This window comes from Oryctolagus cuniculus, chromosome 2, assembly GCF_964237555.1.
Source record: "Oryctolagus cuniculus chromosome 2, mOryCun1.1, whole genome shotgun sequence".
NCBI lineage: Eukaryota > Metazoa > Chordata > Mammalia > Lagomorpha > Leporidae > Oryctolagus > Oryctolagus cuniculus.
This window is the reverse complement of record NC_091433.1, coordinates 154,363,132-154,379,878: the sequence shown is the minus strand read 5'-3', so window position 1 is coordinate 154,379,878 and position 16,747 is coordinate 154,363,132. Positions and strand designations below refer to the sequence as shown.

The following is a 16,747-nucleotide window of genomic DNA, read 5'->3' as shown; positions in this document are numbered from 1 at the left end:
TCCAAGTGCTTGGGCCCCTACACCCACGTGGGAGACCGGAAGAAGCTCCTGGCTCCTGGCTTTGGATGGCGTAGCTCTGACTGTTGGCGGCCAGTTGGGGTGAACTAGCGGGTGGAAGAGCTCTCTGTCTCTCTCTGCCTCTCCTCTCTGTATAACTCTGACTTGCAAATAAATAAATCTTTTAAAAAAAAAGATTTATTTATTTGAAAGGCAGTACAGAGAAGCAGAGGCAGAGAGAGAGAGGTCTTCTATCTACTTGTTCACTCCCTAGATGGCCGCAACAGCTGGAGCTGTGCCATCCGAAGCCAGGATCGAGGAGCTTCTTCCAGGTCTCCCACATGGGTGCAGGGGCCCAACATCTTCCACTGTTTTCCCAGGCCATAGCAGAGAGCTGGATTGTAAGTGGAGCAGCCAGGACTTGAACCGGCGCCCAAATGGGATGTTGGCACTGCAGGCGGCGGCTTTACCCACTATGCCACAATGCTGGCCCCAGCTCTGTGTGTCTTTTGGGTTCTTTCTCCCTTTCTTTTTCTTTTAGAGACTATTGGGGTGGGAAAGAGAGGGAAGGAATAGTTATCAAGGACTGTCGGAAGTAGCCCAGGTGCCTAGATGATTCATTGTACTTAATTAACAATTAATGACCAATGGCTAGTTTTGCAAAAAATAGTTTTTACATACTTAAAACTATTAATGTGTGTAATATGTATTAAGAAAGGTATATTAGGGGCCCTCCTGTAGACTGGCACATACCTGTGGCACTGGGGTTTAGTCTTATAAACTATGGTGTTACCAAGCACTTCACCATTCTGCCTGGAGGATGGGCATTTCTGTGACTTATCTTCACTTGTAAAGGACATTGAAGGAAACTATCCTTCTAGAACTAGCCCTGGCTTCAGAATCATAGCTTGGATGGGCAGTCTGGTGGTGATTGACAGTAATCAACTCCAGTGCTGCAGAAGTTAGTTCTGGTCTGTAGAAAAGCTAATTGATATTTTTTCCTGTGTAGTTTTTGGTTTTAGGAACTAAGATTTAGCTGTGACTGTATATTCCAGAATTTGATTTAATTTAGAACTGGATCATTGAAGCCACAAGTAACTCTGTGACAATGAGTTTTAACAATTTTTCTATGCTGATATTATTTTATTCATACTAGTGGTTTCTACAGAATTTCTAAACAGGAGGTGCCAGGCCAGTGGAGTATAGCAATCTGTTGACAAGAATTTTAAAGCTTTGTGAACATAAAAACAAAACAAAACTTGATTTTATGTACATTGCTGTTTTTATCGATAATATATGACATTTTCTAAAGCTGCTTCTGTTTTGCATTATATAAGACTTGAGAAGACATCAAGTAGTCCAAATGAGAGCATGTTTCTGTTGCTGGTTTAACATGAGCTGAGATTGTGGGAGGGTCAGAAACCTCCCTTTATCCCTTTTGTTGTTTCTGTCCTTGAAAATGGACATAATGTAAAGGAAGAATATTGGGAAATGTGAAGGATGGTTGGCAAGCAGAGCATGGGGCCTTCTTGCTAGTGTATAGTTCAAATCTGTCTTCTTACCTAGCTCGGGACATTGTTGTGTATCTCTGATGAAAACGCAGAGTGAGCAGTAACAGGAATTATTTTTAAGAGAATTCTTATTTCAAACTTCTGCCCCTCCTGCTTTGTCCTGAATCATTGCTTGATCTAATTTAGAGGGGAAGAAGGCAGAGAAAAGGGAAGAAAGGGAGACGGTGAGGAAAGATTGCAGCCAGAAGGAAAGTAGGTAGATTGGACTTAACTGTGTATCCTACATGGAAGTAAAATGGGAGTGCATTAGTCTTTTAACAAGTGATATTCTGAGTGAGAATTGTTTGGTCTTTAATCTCAGAGTTGCCTGATGCATATAGACTCACAGGAAACATAAAAGGCAAAAAGTAGCCTGGATCATTGTGGTGGAATGAGAAGGCCATGCCAAGATGGCCGCTGACAAGTGAGCGTCAGTTACTCAGGAATGGCTTTTTAACCCACGTGGCAACAGAGCCTGACTGACAGCAGGCCGTGATTGGATGGTTTCAGAAACTGCCTGGCAACAAGAGCCTGACTGGCAACAGGCTGTGATTGGTTAGGGCATAGACCGCCCCTTGACCCGATTGGCTGCCTTGGCTATGTAAGCAGCTGTAGCAACTGAAATAAACAAGTCTGCGGGCTGCTGGCCTCAGGCCTGCTTTCACCCGATTCCTGGGGTCTGTGTAGTGACTCTGCGCCTCTTTGCCCCCACCACGTTCCTCCCCTCAGAACAGATTCTGTCAGAAAGAATTCAACTTCAACAGATCATATGACTTCTTTGTACATTTTATTTTTTTTTTAAGATTTATTTATTTATTTGAAAGTCAGAGTTACACAAAAAGAAGATATTTGGACCAAATGAGTAAACAGTTGGGTTGGGACAATTATTATAACCAAACTACAATAGCATGGTATTGTACCTCTTTCATAAGTACTTCAGTTACCTGCCAATCAACTAAGACTGCCTGCTGATCAAGTTATATTATTATGACATTTATAGTTCCAGTAAAATATTGAATAAAATAGTGTGTAGAAAGAAAATGTCTGCTTTAGGAATTAACAAAGTCAATATATAAAAAGCGGTAGGCATTCCAAATGAACTTTTATATGCTTGCATAGCTCATGAATATTTAGAAAATAATTATTTATTTAAAAAATATATTGAACATCACAATGATGTACAAATTAGTTTGTATGTTTACTCTGACATCTGTACTATAGTAATATAAGGTGTTAACAAGGGAGAAAACTGCCTGAAGTGTATATAGAAACTCTAACTTTTCTATAAATCTCAAACTATCTTATATTAGAAGTGTATACACATATATAAGTATGAATAAATACATACATGAATAAATAGCTTTCTAGTTTAAACATTTTAGTGAAAACAGTCTCATTCGAAGAACATAGTCATTTTGTGTTAAGATATGAGTGGGGCTGGCGTTGTGGCGTAATAGGTGAGGCCACTGCTTGAGACAGCATCCTATATAGGATTTGGTTAATGTCCCAGATACTCCATTGCCAATCCAGCTCCCTGCTAATGCACCTGGGAAAAGCAGTGGAGAATGGCTGAAGTGCTTGGGCCCCTGCACCTATGTGGGAGACACAGATGAAGCTTCTGGTTTCTGGCTTTGGCTTGGCTCAGCCTCAGCTGTTGCAGTCATCTGGGGAGCGAACCAGCGGATGGAATTTCTCTTTCTCTGTCTCCTCTTTTATCTCTGTAAATAAATCTGTAAAAAAAAAAAAAAAAAAAAAAAAACCAAAACCATCATTATATCAGATTAAAGCTTAAATACTAGGGTGGGCATTGTGGTGCAGCAGGTTAAGCTGCCCTTTAGGAGGAAGTTGTCACTTGGGTTGCTTGCATCCCATATCGCAGTGCCAGTTTGAGTCCCGACTATACCCTTTTGAATCCAATTTCCTGATAATGCAGCCTGGGAGGCAGCAGGCAGTGGCTCAAATGCTTGGGCCTCTGCCGCATATGTGGAGACCCACAGGGAGTTCCAGGCTTCTGGCTTTGGTTTGACCCAGCCTTGTCTGTTGTGAGCTAACCAGCAAATGGAAAATCTCTTTCTTTCTTTATTGCTCTGCCTTTCAAGCAGGTGAAAATTAAAACAAAAACAAACTCAAATACCATTTCTTTCCAAATAGTTCTATTTCTATTTTTTACTATAGTCTGAAATCAACTAAATTTCTTGTCTCAATAAATAAAATTCTCTGCATAAACACGATAAAAGGTAGTTTTCATGTTTTGTGAAGCTTTATTGGTAATGATAATTAATGCTGTTTAACTGAAATACTCCAAGAAGTTCAGTGGAGGCTGTATAGTGTATAATTACCATTGTAAATCAATATTTCCCTAATAATTCTCCATTTCTCCTCATTTCCAGGACAAAATTACTGTATTTCTCAGAGACCTAGAAAGTTCCAGAGCTTAACTGTTTGGCCAGTCTCATGTAGTGTAATTTCTCTTAGCCTTTTTTATACTTAAGCCTCTCCTCTATGCTTTTTTAACCATAAGCTTTTGTTGTAGTATTCTTAGATTAGAAGTAATAGCACACGAAGCCAGACGCTAGAGTATCCAGTCCTTATTTGATTGTGCTGATTCTTTGTCATTGCTAGTTAGGGTGTGTACTAGTACACTGGCTAAGGTCCAGTAATGATTGTGGGATGTCATGCCTGTATTGGCTGTTCTGTTCCAGCTTTATGGATTGCTTATGTAAGTACAAAATAATTTCTCATTAGTGCCTGCTAGACTATCAAAACAGTGGTTTTAGCTGATAAATACTGGTTAGGATCATTTATCCAATGTAGAATAAGGCCTAATTCTCAAATCAGGAAGAATCAAACCCAGACTGGTTGCTGTAGTAGAGACATCCAAGATGGTGTTGAGAGACACTTCTCTCTAGTCTTTCCACATAGATTTGTGACTTAATTGATATTAAGCATGATTGTGATATTTGTGACCATTCTTTGTCAGATTTACTTTATGCATTTATAAGAATAAATGTGAGATAAATAAATAAATGGGCTGATTTTCTTTATGTGACAGGTGTATGGATAGCAATAAATTTTCATTTGATTGCTTTTACAGATATTTCCAAACATTATAGTCAAAAAGCTACAATAGAGCACGAACTTCCAACAGCAACGCAGAAGCTGATCACAACTAATGATTGTATCCTGTCATCATTAGTGGCATTAACAAATGGAGCAGGAAAGGTAATTGTTTTCTGGTTTATGTTGATATCAAATATGCTCCCTTTTAAAAAATGACAGGAAAATTGATCTGTGAAAGAATTTTGGGATAAAAAGATTTTTGTTATTTAATAAAAAAGAATTGTCTTCCTTTCCCCTCCTCCCTAATCAGTAGTTACAACAATATGGTAATGACTGCTTAGCATTTGTGATAACTAAGTAGATAACTCACTAATTATGTTTTAATTCAAGATTCGGTGGTTTGAAAATTCTAAATAGTATCAATATAGATCCTTGTGTAGATCAGGGATCTGCTGTCTTAAACTTTGGGAGCATATAGAAAAAGAAAAAAGAAAAAAAAAACAAAAAACAAAGACCAGTACACCCTCCATTGATACTTTGGGTTTTTTTCCTTTGCTAGTTTTGTTTTTTGGGTACCTTCTGTGATAATGTTGCCTCTCTGGCTTTGTATCTTAACAAGGACTTCAGAGTGACTTCAAGATACGTCATTTCATCAAACCCTTATTATTAGGTAATAATTATTTGGATCATTAAGCACTTAATTATCATTATCAAGTGACCAAAGTACAGTTTCTTTAAAAATCTTTTGATCACAGATTTTTAAAAATATTTTTTCATGTTTTTAAAGATTTATTTATTTGAGAGGCAGAGTTACAAAAAGAGAGGGAGAGACAGAAAGAGAGGTCTTCCATCCACTGGTTCACTCCCCAAATCGCTGCAACAGCTGAAGCTGGGCCGATCCGAAACCAGGAGCCAGGAGTTCTTCCGGTCTCCCACACAGGTGCAGGGGCCCAAGGACTTGAGCCATCTTCTACTGCCTTCCCAGGCCATAAGTAGAGAGCTGGATCGGAAGTGGAGCAGCTGGAACTCAGACCAACGCCCATATGGGATGCCGGCACCTCAGGCAGAGACACTTAGCCCACTATGCCACAAAGCTGGCCCCAGATATTCTGATTGAGTATCTGTAGAGTGTTCATGTGGCTGTCATCAATACCTTTAATAATTAATAATTCTATTAAGAATTCTTCATATATGTATGAACCCAAAAAACTGTGTTCAGAACTGTCTTAATCCATTTATTTTAGCAGACTCAACATAATTTCTCAGGGAAATGCTAATCTCTTTTTATGCACCATTCTTTTTCTGATATGTTGGCTATTAAAGGAACAGATTTTCTTCAAATAGTTTTAATCAGAAATGATCATATGTCTTGTTAGGCAGTCAGTTTCATCTTTCCCAAACTTATACCAGTCTTTTTTGCTGTAGTTTGGGGCTGCAATTAGAACATGTTATCTTGGGCCGGCGCCGTGGCTCACTTGGTTAATCCTCTGCCTGCGGTGCTGGCATCCCATATGGGCGCCGGGTTCTAGTCCTGGCTGCTCCTCTTCCAGTCCAGCTCTCTGCTGTGGCCCGGGAGGGCAGTGGAGGATGGCCCAGGTGTTTGAACCCTGCATGGGAGTCCAGGAGGAAGCACCTGGCTCCTGGCTTCGGAACAGCACAGCGCGCCAGCCGTAGCGGCCATTTCGGGTGTGAACCAATGGAAGGAAGACCTTTCTCTCTGTCTCTCTCACTGTCAAACTCTGCCTGTCAAAAAAAAAAAAAAAAAAAAAAAGAACATGTTATCTTTGGGGTTCCTGAGCTAAGGGACCTTCCACACCTCCTCGTCTTCTTATCTCCTTCATCCGTGGCATGCCACAAGCTTTCTGAGGATAATCCTAACTTTTATTAAATTAAGAAAAATCCTGCAAAAAAGAGAATGTTGGCATTTTACAGGAGTCTGCATTTGCTGCCTTTTATGGGAACTCTGAAATAGTAAATGCAGGGATATTTCATAGTTTATTTTAGCTTTGCTTTGCCTTAATCCTTAAGATGTTGTCTCAAGGAAAGATATCTGGTCTTCACTTTGGAATTTTTATAAATGATTTTAAACTAAGGTAAGTATTTAAACTGATGGTAGTTGATGACAGCATTAATATTTAACTAATATAATATTAGTTAAATCAATTAATTGATTAAATTAATTAATATGATTTGATCAAACTACATTTTATGGCTTGTATTTTGTGTATGTGTGTGTGAAGGAGACTGGCAGCATTACTACTTGAAGTTACACGGCTAATTAACCTTCAACTCTTTGAATAACGAAGAAATAACACTGTTCACACATGCAAAAGAAAGCAGGTCAATAAAATGTGCAACCTTGTCTTTTTTTTTTTTTTGACAGGCAGAGCGGACAGTGAGAGAGAGAGAGAGAGACAGAGAGAAAGGTCTTCCTTTGCCGTTGGTTCACCCTCCAATGGCTGCTGCAGCTAGCGCACTGCGGCCAGCGCACCGCACTGATCCGAAGGCAGGAGCCAGGTGCTTATCCTGGTCTCCCCTGGGGTGCAGGGCCAAGCACTTGGGCCATCCTCCACTGCACTCCCGGGCCACAGCAGAGAGCTGGCCTGGAAGAGGGGCAACCGGGACAGAATCCGGTGTGCCGGTACCACAAGGCAGAGGATTAGCCTACTGAGCCGCGGCACCGGCCAATGTTGTCATTTTTTTAAACATTTATTTTATTTTATATGAAAGGCAGAGTGATAGAGACAGAAGGAGAGGCAGAGATCTTCCATCTGCTGGTTTACTCTCCAGATGACTGCAGCAGCCAAGAATGGGCCAGGCTGAAGGCAGGAGCCAGGAAATCCATTGGGGTCTCCCACATGATTGTCAGGGGCCCAAGTACTTGGTCCATCTTCTGCTGTTTCCCAGGAGTATTAGCAGGGAGCTGGATCGGAAACAGTGGCCAGTGCTCAAACTGGCACTGCAATATGGGATGCTGGTGTTGCAGTCTGCAGCTTAACCCACTGTACCACCCATGCCAGCCCCTATGGTTTGTAATTTTAACAAAACCCAGTAGGGTTTGACCTGAATGCAAACATTGGATGTATCTCATGTGGAATAATACTGTATAGTGCAAGATTTTGTAATCTTCACTCTTTGAGTGTAACATGGAATTTTTTTGACATAATAAAACAGAAAAATACAACTTTCAGACCATTAGTGATTAATTACTCCACCTTATTGCAGTTTTGTCAAGGTGGACTACCCTGTTTCACAAGTCACTTTTTCTTATTTATCAAAATAGAATGTTCTTAAGTGTAGCCAGTACTAATTTTTCTTGCTGAGACAAAGATACAGCAGACATTTTTAGTTTTTATTATCATTACGTACCACTGTAGAATCAAAATCTTGCTCAGCAAAATTGTGGTCATGGATCTTTGTGGCTACTTAAATGGATTTAACAAATGTTGATTTTATAAATGACCAGAGTCTACTGAATTTTCAGTCTTTTTCTTATCATTTTTAATTCACAAATTTAAATTTACCTAAGTAAATTTAACTAGAGATTACATATTCAAGATGCTTATGTTGGGGTGTCACTATGGCATAGCAGGTAAAACCACCGCCTGCAGTGCTGGCATCCCATGTGGGAGCTGGTTTGAGTCCCGGCTGCTCTATTCCTGATCCAGCTCTCAGCTATGGCCTGGGAAAGCAGTAGAAGATGGCCCAAGTCCTTGGGCCCCTGCACTCGTGTGGGAGAAGCTCCTGGCTGCTGACTTCAGATTGGCCCAGCTCCAACCATTGGGGCCATGTGGGGAGTGAACCAGCAGATGGAAGACCTCTCTCTTTCTCTCCTGCCTCTTTGTAACTCTTTCAAATGGATAAATAAATTTTTCTTTTTAAAGATGTTTATATCATGTTCTTCTGTCAGAATATGAAATACTCAAAGTTAAACTATAAATGGAATGTATGGACCCAAACAGATATTTTGAGAACAATCCAGAAGTTAAAGAGGTAAACAGCTGATGAAAATCACCTATGGGGAAAATCAGAATGAGTCTTGGTTTTCAGGAAGAATAGAAGTTATCTAGGCTGGCGCCGCGGCTCACTAGGCTAATCCTCTGCCTTGCGGCACCGGCACACCAGGTTCTAGTCCCGGTCGGGGCACCAGATTCTGTCCCGGTTGCCCCTCTTCCAGGCCAGCTCTCTGCTGTGGCCAGGGAGTGCAGTGGAGGATGGCCCAAGTGCTTGGCCCTGCACCCCATGGGAGACCAGGATAGCACCTGGCTCCTGCCTTCGGATCAGCGCAGTGCACCGGCCATAGCGCACCGGCCGCGGCAGCCATTGGAGGGTGAACCAACGGCAAAGGAAGACCTTTCTCTCTGTCTCTCTCTCTCACTGTCCACTCTTCCTGTCAAAAAATAAATAAATAAAGTTATCTAGAGTAGGCTCTGTCAGAAGTTGGTTTTCAGTATTTACACTGGGATCCTCTTCTCATTATAAATAATGTCACTGTCGAGGTAGGCTACTTGAATGAGTAAATGGTGGCTCTTGGGCAAATGTTAGCATTTCATTTCGGTGCTCAGCTCCAAAGGCTATTAGCTATAGATCCTAGATGTATTATTGGAAAACAAAACCTGTCTTCTTGTCACACTTCGTTTAGATTGCATCTTTCTTCAGCAACAATGTGGACTTCTTCATTGCTTCGCTGAGCTACGGGCCTAAGGCAGCGAGTGGATTCATCAGCCCTCTTTCAGCCGAATGTATGCTGCAGTACAAGAAAAAGGCTGCTGCCTATGTGAAGGCTTTGAGAAAGGTTTGTGAGCTGCTATTACCATTTAAATCAGAAGAAAAATCAGGCATCTTTCCAGAAAGTGACATGTTTGTCCATGGTTCATATTATTTAGATTTTATTCAATTTTGGGATGCAGGTGTTTGGTGAATATTAGCAGTGTCTTTTGGGAAAAGGGGATGACAAATGCCCATACCTTATTTGATAAGCAAAATATATCTAGTCACATAATACTGTTTACAATACTTTTTTTTAAGATTAGTTAGTGTATTTGAAAGACAGAGTTAAGAGAAGAGGGAAAGGGGAGAGATCTTCCATCTGCTGGTTCACAGTCTAAATGGTCACAACAGCCAGAATTGGAACTGGCCAAAGATAGGAGCTGGACCCCCATAAATAAATCTTCAAAAATAAAGGAAGGAAGTATTTGTCACGTAATACATTTTTGTGTATACTTTTGTGTGTTTCTGGATTTTCTATCCTATTCATCTGTCTGTTTTGGTACAATCCCATATCTGGTTTTAGTTTGTGTACCTTATAATTGATAGGGCAAGTTCTTCTCTTTCATTGTTTTTCTTTATAAAAATGATTATTTTTCTTTTCACTTGTATTAAGGGAAATCATCTGTGTTGGTCTACAGCTGAATTTATTATCACACCCTAGTTAGCATTCTTATTTGTATATGCAAGACCAGGAGGAACAGTGAAACAAGAGTTTAACTTTGGGCCGGCGCCACAGGTCACTAGGCTAATCCTCCGCATTGCGGCGCCGGAACACCGGGTTCTAGTCCCAGTCGGGGTGCCGGATTCTGTCCCGGTTGCCCCTCTTCCAGGCCAGCTCTCTGCTGCTGTGGCCAGGGAGTACAGTGGAGGATGGCCCAAGTCCTTGGCCCTGCACCCCATGGGAGACCAGGAGAAGCACCTGGCTCCTGGCTTTGGATCAGCGCAGCGGCCATTGGAGGGTGAACCAACGGCAAAGGAAGACCTTTCTCTCTGTCTCTCTCTCTCTCACTGTCCACTCTGCCTGTTAAAAAAAAAAAAAAAAAAGAGAGAGAGAGAGAGAGAAAGAAAAGAAAAAAAAAAAAAGACTTTAACTTTAATCCTTATGTTGCTTTTTCCATAGCCCCTTGTGGAGTCTGTGCCTTATGAAGAAGCACTGTCAAACCGCCGGGTCCTTCTCAGCTCTACTGAAAGTCGAGAAGGCCTTGCACAGCAGGTATGGCACCTGGAGTAGTATAGAAATTGTTAAAGGACAGAAATATGAAGTATATAGAGTGATTCAAAAGACTACATAAATAAACATGTAACATTGTTTAGTATATACTAGAAAACACAATTTATTGAAGAACATATGTGGATAATCTATAAATAAGTCATATAATAAATTGGCACTAAAGTAACATCAACACACTTTGGCCATGATCCTTTCTTTCTTTAGGCACTAGATTAAAATATCTGAAATACTAAGGCAAAAATAAAGGGAGAGACTGGAGGCTTGGTGAATTATTTTCATTTCTTTTTTTTAAAGAAAATCTATTTATTTATTTGAAAATTGGAGTTACAGTGGGCCGGTGCTGTGGCGTAGTGGGTAAAGTTGCCGCTGCAGAGCCGGCATCCCATATGGGTGCTGGTTCTAGTCCTGGCTACTCCAGTTCTGATCCAGCTCTCTGCTATGGCCTGGGAAAGCAGTAGAAGATGGCCCAAGTTCTCGGGCCAGTGCACTCATGTGGGAGACCTGGAAGAAGCTCCTGGCAAGGCAGAGCTTCTCCTGTTACAGACAGTTGGGGAATAAATCAGTGGATGGAAGACCTGTCTCTCTCTGCTTCTCCTTCTCTCTCAGTGTAACTCTTTCAGGTAAATAAATAAATTTAAAAAAAAAAAAGAAAGAAAGGAAGGAAGTTGGAGTTACAGAGAGAGAAGGAGAGACATAGGCAGAGACAGAGATCTTCTATCCGCCGGTTCACTCCCCAGATGGCCACAACAGCCAGGGATTGCCAGGCCAAAGCCAGGAACCAGGAGCTTCATCCAGGTCTCCCACTTGGGTAGAAGGGGCCCAAACACCTGAACCATCTTCTGCTTTTCCCAGGCCATTAGCAGGGAGGTGGATCAGAAGTGGAGCAGCTGGACACGAACTGGTGCCCATATAGAATGCCAGCACTGCAGGCGGCTCTTTTACCGGCTGTGCCACAACACAGCTAGCCCCTATTTTCATTTCTTAAATGAGTAGGAATGCAAATTTTCAAGTATTTGGTATTTAGTTGGTCAGTTGAATTGGGTAGTGCATGGAGGTACCTGTGTTTTCAGAAGTTGGTACAAACATACCAATTTAGCTTTTGTGAGAGATTTGGCTTGCTTTTAGTTTCGAAACCAATTTTTTTTTATTTTTTTATTTTTTTTTTTTTTTACCAGGCAGAGTGGACAGTGAGAGAGACAGAGAGAAAGGTCTTCCTTTGCCGTTGGTTCACCCTCCAATGGCCACCACGGCTAGCGCACTGCGGCCAGCGCACCGCACTGATCCCAAGGCAGGAGCCAGGTGCTTCTCCTGGTCTCCCATGGGGTGCAGGGCCCAGGGACTTGGGCCATCCTCCACTGCACTTCCGGGCCACAGCAGAGAGCTGGCCTGGAAGAGGGGCAACCGGGACAGAATCCGGCACCCCGACCGGGACTAGAACCCGGTGTGCCGGCGCCGCAAGGTGGAGGATTAGCCTAGTGAGCCACGGCGCCGACCACCAACAAGGTCTTTCATGTGGGTGCACGGGCCAAGCACTTAGGCCATCTTCTGCTGCTTTCCCACGCATATTAGTAGGGAGCTGGATGTGAAGTGGAACAACTGGGACTTGAAACCAGCACCCATATGAAATGGTGGTGTCTCATATGAGATGAGGTGGCGGCTTAACCCACTGTACCACAACACCAACCCCTGTTCAATATTATATGAATTAAAGTTCATGTTGTCCCACAAACATGCCCACCTTCATATTTTAATTATAATCCAATAAGAAGTTTAAGTTGCTTTTCCTTGATAAATAGTAAAATTGAGCACCTTCTTGTCATTTGTTTATAGTCTTGTTTATTGCTTATTCATGTCTTTTGTTGGTGGTGGTAGGATGAGTTTTTTTGTTCCTTTGTTTTTATTTTTGCTGATTGCCCTAATGAATGCCTTCCTTTTTCTTATTGATTTGCCAGAATTCTTCATATGCTCTGGGTACTAGAGCTCTGTTAGATACATGCTTTACAGATTCTTCTTTTCAATGTCTTAAGGATGTCTCTTGATTAAAAAAGATTTTTTTATCTTACTATAGTTCACTTTCTTGATTTATGGTTGTGCTTTTCATGTCCTGTTTAGTGATTACTCCCTGTTTCAGCACTAGGATTTATTGTTTTTACCTCTGTGAAATAGTTTTGGTTTACATTCTGTAAAGTATTTTTTGACCACTGAGTTTTGTTTGCATCCTTTTCTAAGATGCAAAACTATGTCACTTCTCAAGGTTCAGCAGAGTTTGGAAAAGATTTCTAAACTGGAGCAGGAAAAGGAACATTGGATGTTGGAAGCACAGTTAGCCAAAATCAAGCTAGAAAAAGAAAACCAGCGAATTGCAGATAAGCTGAAGAATACAAATAGTGGGCAGTTGGTTGGACTGGCCCAGGAAAACGCTGCGGTATTGAATGCTGCTGGTCAGGATGAAGCTGCTGCCAAGGCTGTGTCTGAGCCGGTTCAGAGCACCAGTCTCGTAAGTGCCTTCATGATTGTCCTCACTTTGCTTTTTTAAAAAATGCTGATTTTTTTATACTATATTTAACTCTTTACTTAATATAGAGATAATCTCTGTGTATAAAGTTAATTTGAAATATATCTTAGTAAAAAGTAAGACTGGGAATAGGAGAGGGAGGAGGAAGAGGGGTGGGAGTGTGGATGGGATGGCAGATATGGTGGGAAGAATCACCATGTTCCTAAAGTTGTATTTATCAAATGCATGACATTTGTATTATTTAAGTAAAAGGTTTCTTTGGGGGAAAAAAATGTTGTTAACCTAGTATTCAACATCAGTCTGTTTGGGCTGCTGTAACCAGACACCATAAACTGAGCAGCAGAGATTTATTTCTTACAGAGGCTGGGGAGCCCATGGTCAAGGCCTGCACAGGTTGGGGTGTGGTGAAGGCGTGCTTCCTGGTTCCGAGATGGCTGTCTTTGTGTGATATTCTCACATGTCAGAAGGGGATAATAACTCTGGGGCCTCATCTGAAAAACACTTAATTTACATCACCTGCGATAAGCCCCCCTTCCTTAACCACCACCTTGGAGGTTAGGATTCCAACTATGAATTTTGGCAGGGATAGGAGGGTCATACAGTATTCAGACTGTAGCAGCCATTTAAATTATGCATCCAGTTATAACAGGAATGATCCATGTATTCTCAGGAAAAGCAGGTTAGTATGCAAGATGTCTCCTTCACAGAATAATTCCATTGAGTTCTCCATGATTGTATGTGAGACTTCCCCTGGAGAAGGTAGCTAGTCAAATTTTAAGATGATTCTGTTTAACATAAAAAAATTTGTGATATGGCATTATGTTTTTTTGTATGTTTGCTTAATTTCATTTTATTTGAAACAGAGAAAGAGATCTATCTTCTGTTTCATTTCCCAAATGCCTGCAATAGCCAGGGCTGGACCAGAAACCTAGAACTCAATAGGGTCTTCCACATGGGTTTCAGGGATCCAAGGACTTTAGCAGTTACCTGCTGCCTCCCAAGGTGCACATTAACAGGAAGCTGGCTCAGAAGCAGAGGAGCCAGGACTCAAATCAGGTACTCTGATCCAGCATGCAGACATACCAAGCAGCACTTTTTTTTTTTTTTTTTTAAGACTTATTTGCTAGGGCTGGTGCTGTGGTGTAGTGGGTAAAGCTGCCTCCTGCAGTGCTGGCATCCCATATGGGCACCCATTCAAGTTTTAGCTGCTCCACTTCCAATCTAGCTCCCTGCTAATGCACCTGGGAAACCAGAGGACGATGGTCCAAGTCCTTTGGCCCCTGTACCCACATGGGAGACCTGGAAGAAGCTCCCAGCTCCTGGCTTCAGATGGGCCCAGCTCTGGCTGTTGTAGCCATTTGGGGAAAGAACCAGTGGATGGAAGACCTCTCTCTCTCCCTCTGCCTCTCTGTAACTCTACCTTGCAAATAAATAAAAAATATTTTAAAAAGATTTATTTACTTATTTGAAAGGCAGAGTTACACAGAAAAAGAGGGAGACACGGGTGCTGGTTCACTTCCCAAATAGATGCAACAGCTGGGGCTGGGCTGAGCTGAAGCCAGGGGCCAGGAGCTTCTTCAAAGTCTCGGACGTGGGTGCTTGGCCATCTTCCACTGCTTTCCCAGGCAGATTGTGGGGGTGCTCATATGGGATGCCTGCATCACAGTGGTTGGCTTAATCCTCTATGGCACAACACCAGCCCCCCAAGCAGCATTTTAACTGCTGTGCCAAATGCCAACCCTGGCATTATATTTCCAAGGACCAAATGCCCCATTCATATATATATATTATATATATTACATATAATAATATATATTATAGATATATTACATATAATCTTTCAGTTTTATTTTGAAGTACCTTCCTACATCTTTTTTTAAAACTATTTATTGATTTACTTAGAAAGAGTTACAGAGAAGGAGGGATAGAGGGGAAGAGAGAGAGAGAGAGAGAGAGATCTTTTATCTGCTGATGACTGCAATGGCCAACACTGGACCAGGCAGAAGACAGGAGCCATAAGCTTCACCTGAGCTCCCACATGGGTGGCAGGGCTCCAGAAACTTAGGCCATTTTCTACTACTTTTCCCAAGCCATTAGCAGGGAGCTGCATGGAAAGTGGAGCAGCTGGGACACGAACTAGCTCCCAGTGCCATCCCCCGAATACCTAGCTTTTAGTAGAAATGAGCACAAATACAATTTTTAGCCAATTAAATGATATATTCCTAGGGAAGATAAAGCTTTATAACATACACATAATGCAGGAGCCCATCTGCTTAATTCCTTTTCCTAAGACAGGATGTTGGCAAATTATTGTTCAGCTTTATGTTTCTTGCTTTAATTTTAACTACAGTGATTTAGAAGGTAAAGAAACATCCCTGTTTGGGGAGTGGATGGAAGTCTCATAGACTGTCTCAACCACTGTTGTGGTTGTTGTTGTTCTCACAGAAAGAACTTAGTTGCATTTTTAAAAGTTTTCAAATTAAAATATTCTGCCCACTGTTAAAAACGATTAGGAAAAAAAAAACAGCCTCCCGACCTTGAGGCAGGTCCTGGTGCCTCTTCGAGAGCTCATCCTGAGCCATGGCCTCTCTGCTGACTCTACCCCTGGAGCATCGCCTTCCACCTGATTCACAGCATACCCGACAGGAAGGCAGGCACGCCAGCTCTTGCTTTCAGGATGGATATAGACGTGACCACATCTTAACAGTGTCAGGGCCTCAGATGACTGTTAATTTTTCTAGCAGTGGTATTATTATTTGAGATACCATCATCATTTTTTGGAGATAAATGTCAAAGTACCCAGGGTAAGGCCTTGTAATGTCTGCAACTTACTTTCAGATTGTTCAGGAAAAATACATGCACGCAGATCAGTAAAACAAACGTAACACATTAGCAGTTGTCAGCTCCAGATGGTAGGTATATTTGAAAAATTTTTTTGTAATAACGGGGAGAAAAAAAATGAAAGTTTTAGAAAATCAAGAAGTAAAACTCGAGCTTCTGGATTTTGACTTGAATGGTCACTGCTCCTGGAGGATCCTATAGGCTCCTACTGGCAAGTCTACATCCCAGCCACAAGTCCTGCGATGACTAAACGTTTATCCAGGGTGTAAGTGAAGAAATGAGAGGGATACTAAACACATAACAGAATTTTAAGTAGCTTTAGGGCAGCATAGCACTGCCCTAAGTCATTCGTCTTTGGACTTTCCTTGAGGCCACCTTGTTGATGGGGTTAGACCGTTCTCCCCTTCTTTTTCCTGATCCCCTGTTCACCCTCCTTCTCTCTTTTACTTGCACCCGCAGTAGATGGTAGCCAGGGGGTAGTTGTGGGACCACACTAGACAGGGAGCACCCTGCTAATGACACTAGAGACTGCAGTAATTGTGTGCCACGCATAGGTCTAAGGACTCATCAATCCTCATAGAAGATTCTAGGTACTATGAGATTGTAGGTACTATTGTATCCCATTTTATAGTTGAGGGAACTGAGAAAAGAGAAATAACTCATCTAAAGCCACACACTTGATAAGCGATGGGTTATCTGGGTCCACACCCTTCTTTGTTAAGCAACACAGCGTTGTGCTTTGATCAGTGTCAGAAAGTAGACTGGCTGATGTAAACTCATTTG

At 41.7% G+C, this 16,747-nt stretch overlaps 1 protein-coding gene and 1 non-coding gene across 3 annotated transcripts in view; one reads left to right on the top strand and one right to left on the bottom strand.

Annotated features, from left to right (window-relative positions):
* PPP1R21 (protein phosphatase 1 regulatory subunit 21) overlaps positions 1–16,747 on the top strand; it is an 84,358-nt gene that overhangs the window by 54,612 nt on the left and 12,999 nt on the right. For both annotated transcript variants that reach the window (XM_002709720.5, XM_051842924.2), the window contains exons 14-17: positions 4,642–4,769; positions 9,250–9,402; positions 10,498–10,590; positions 12,863–13,105. In XM_002709720.5, coding sequence (XP_002709766.1) covers positions 4,642–4,769; positions 9,250–9,402; positions 10,498–10,590; positions 12,863–13,105 — 617 coding nt within the window. The remainder of the gene's footprint in view (positions 1–4,641; positions 4,770–9,249; positions 9,403–10,497; positions 10,591–12,862; positions 13,106–16,747) is intronic.
* Positions 6,836–6,964, bottom strand: LOC127490454 (small nucleolar RNA SNORA19). Its single transcript, XR_007918403.1, has one exon. It is a non-coding gene; the product is annotated as a small nucleolar RNA SNORA19 (small nucleolar RNA).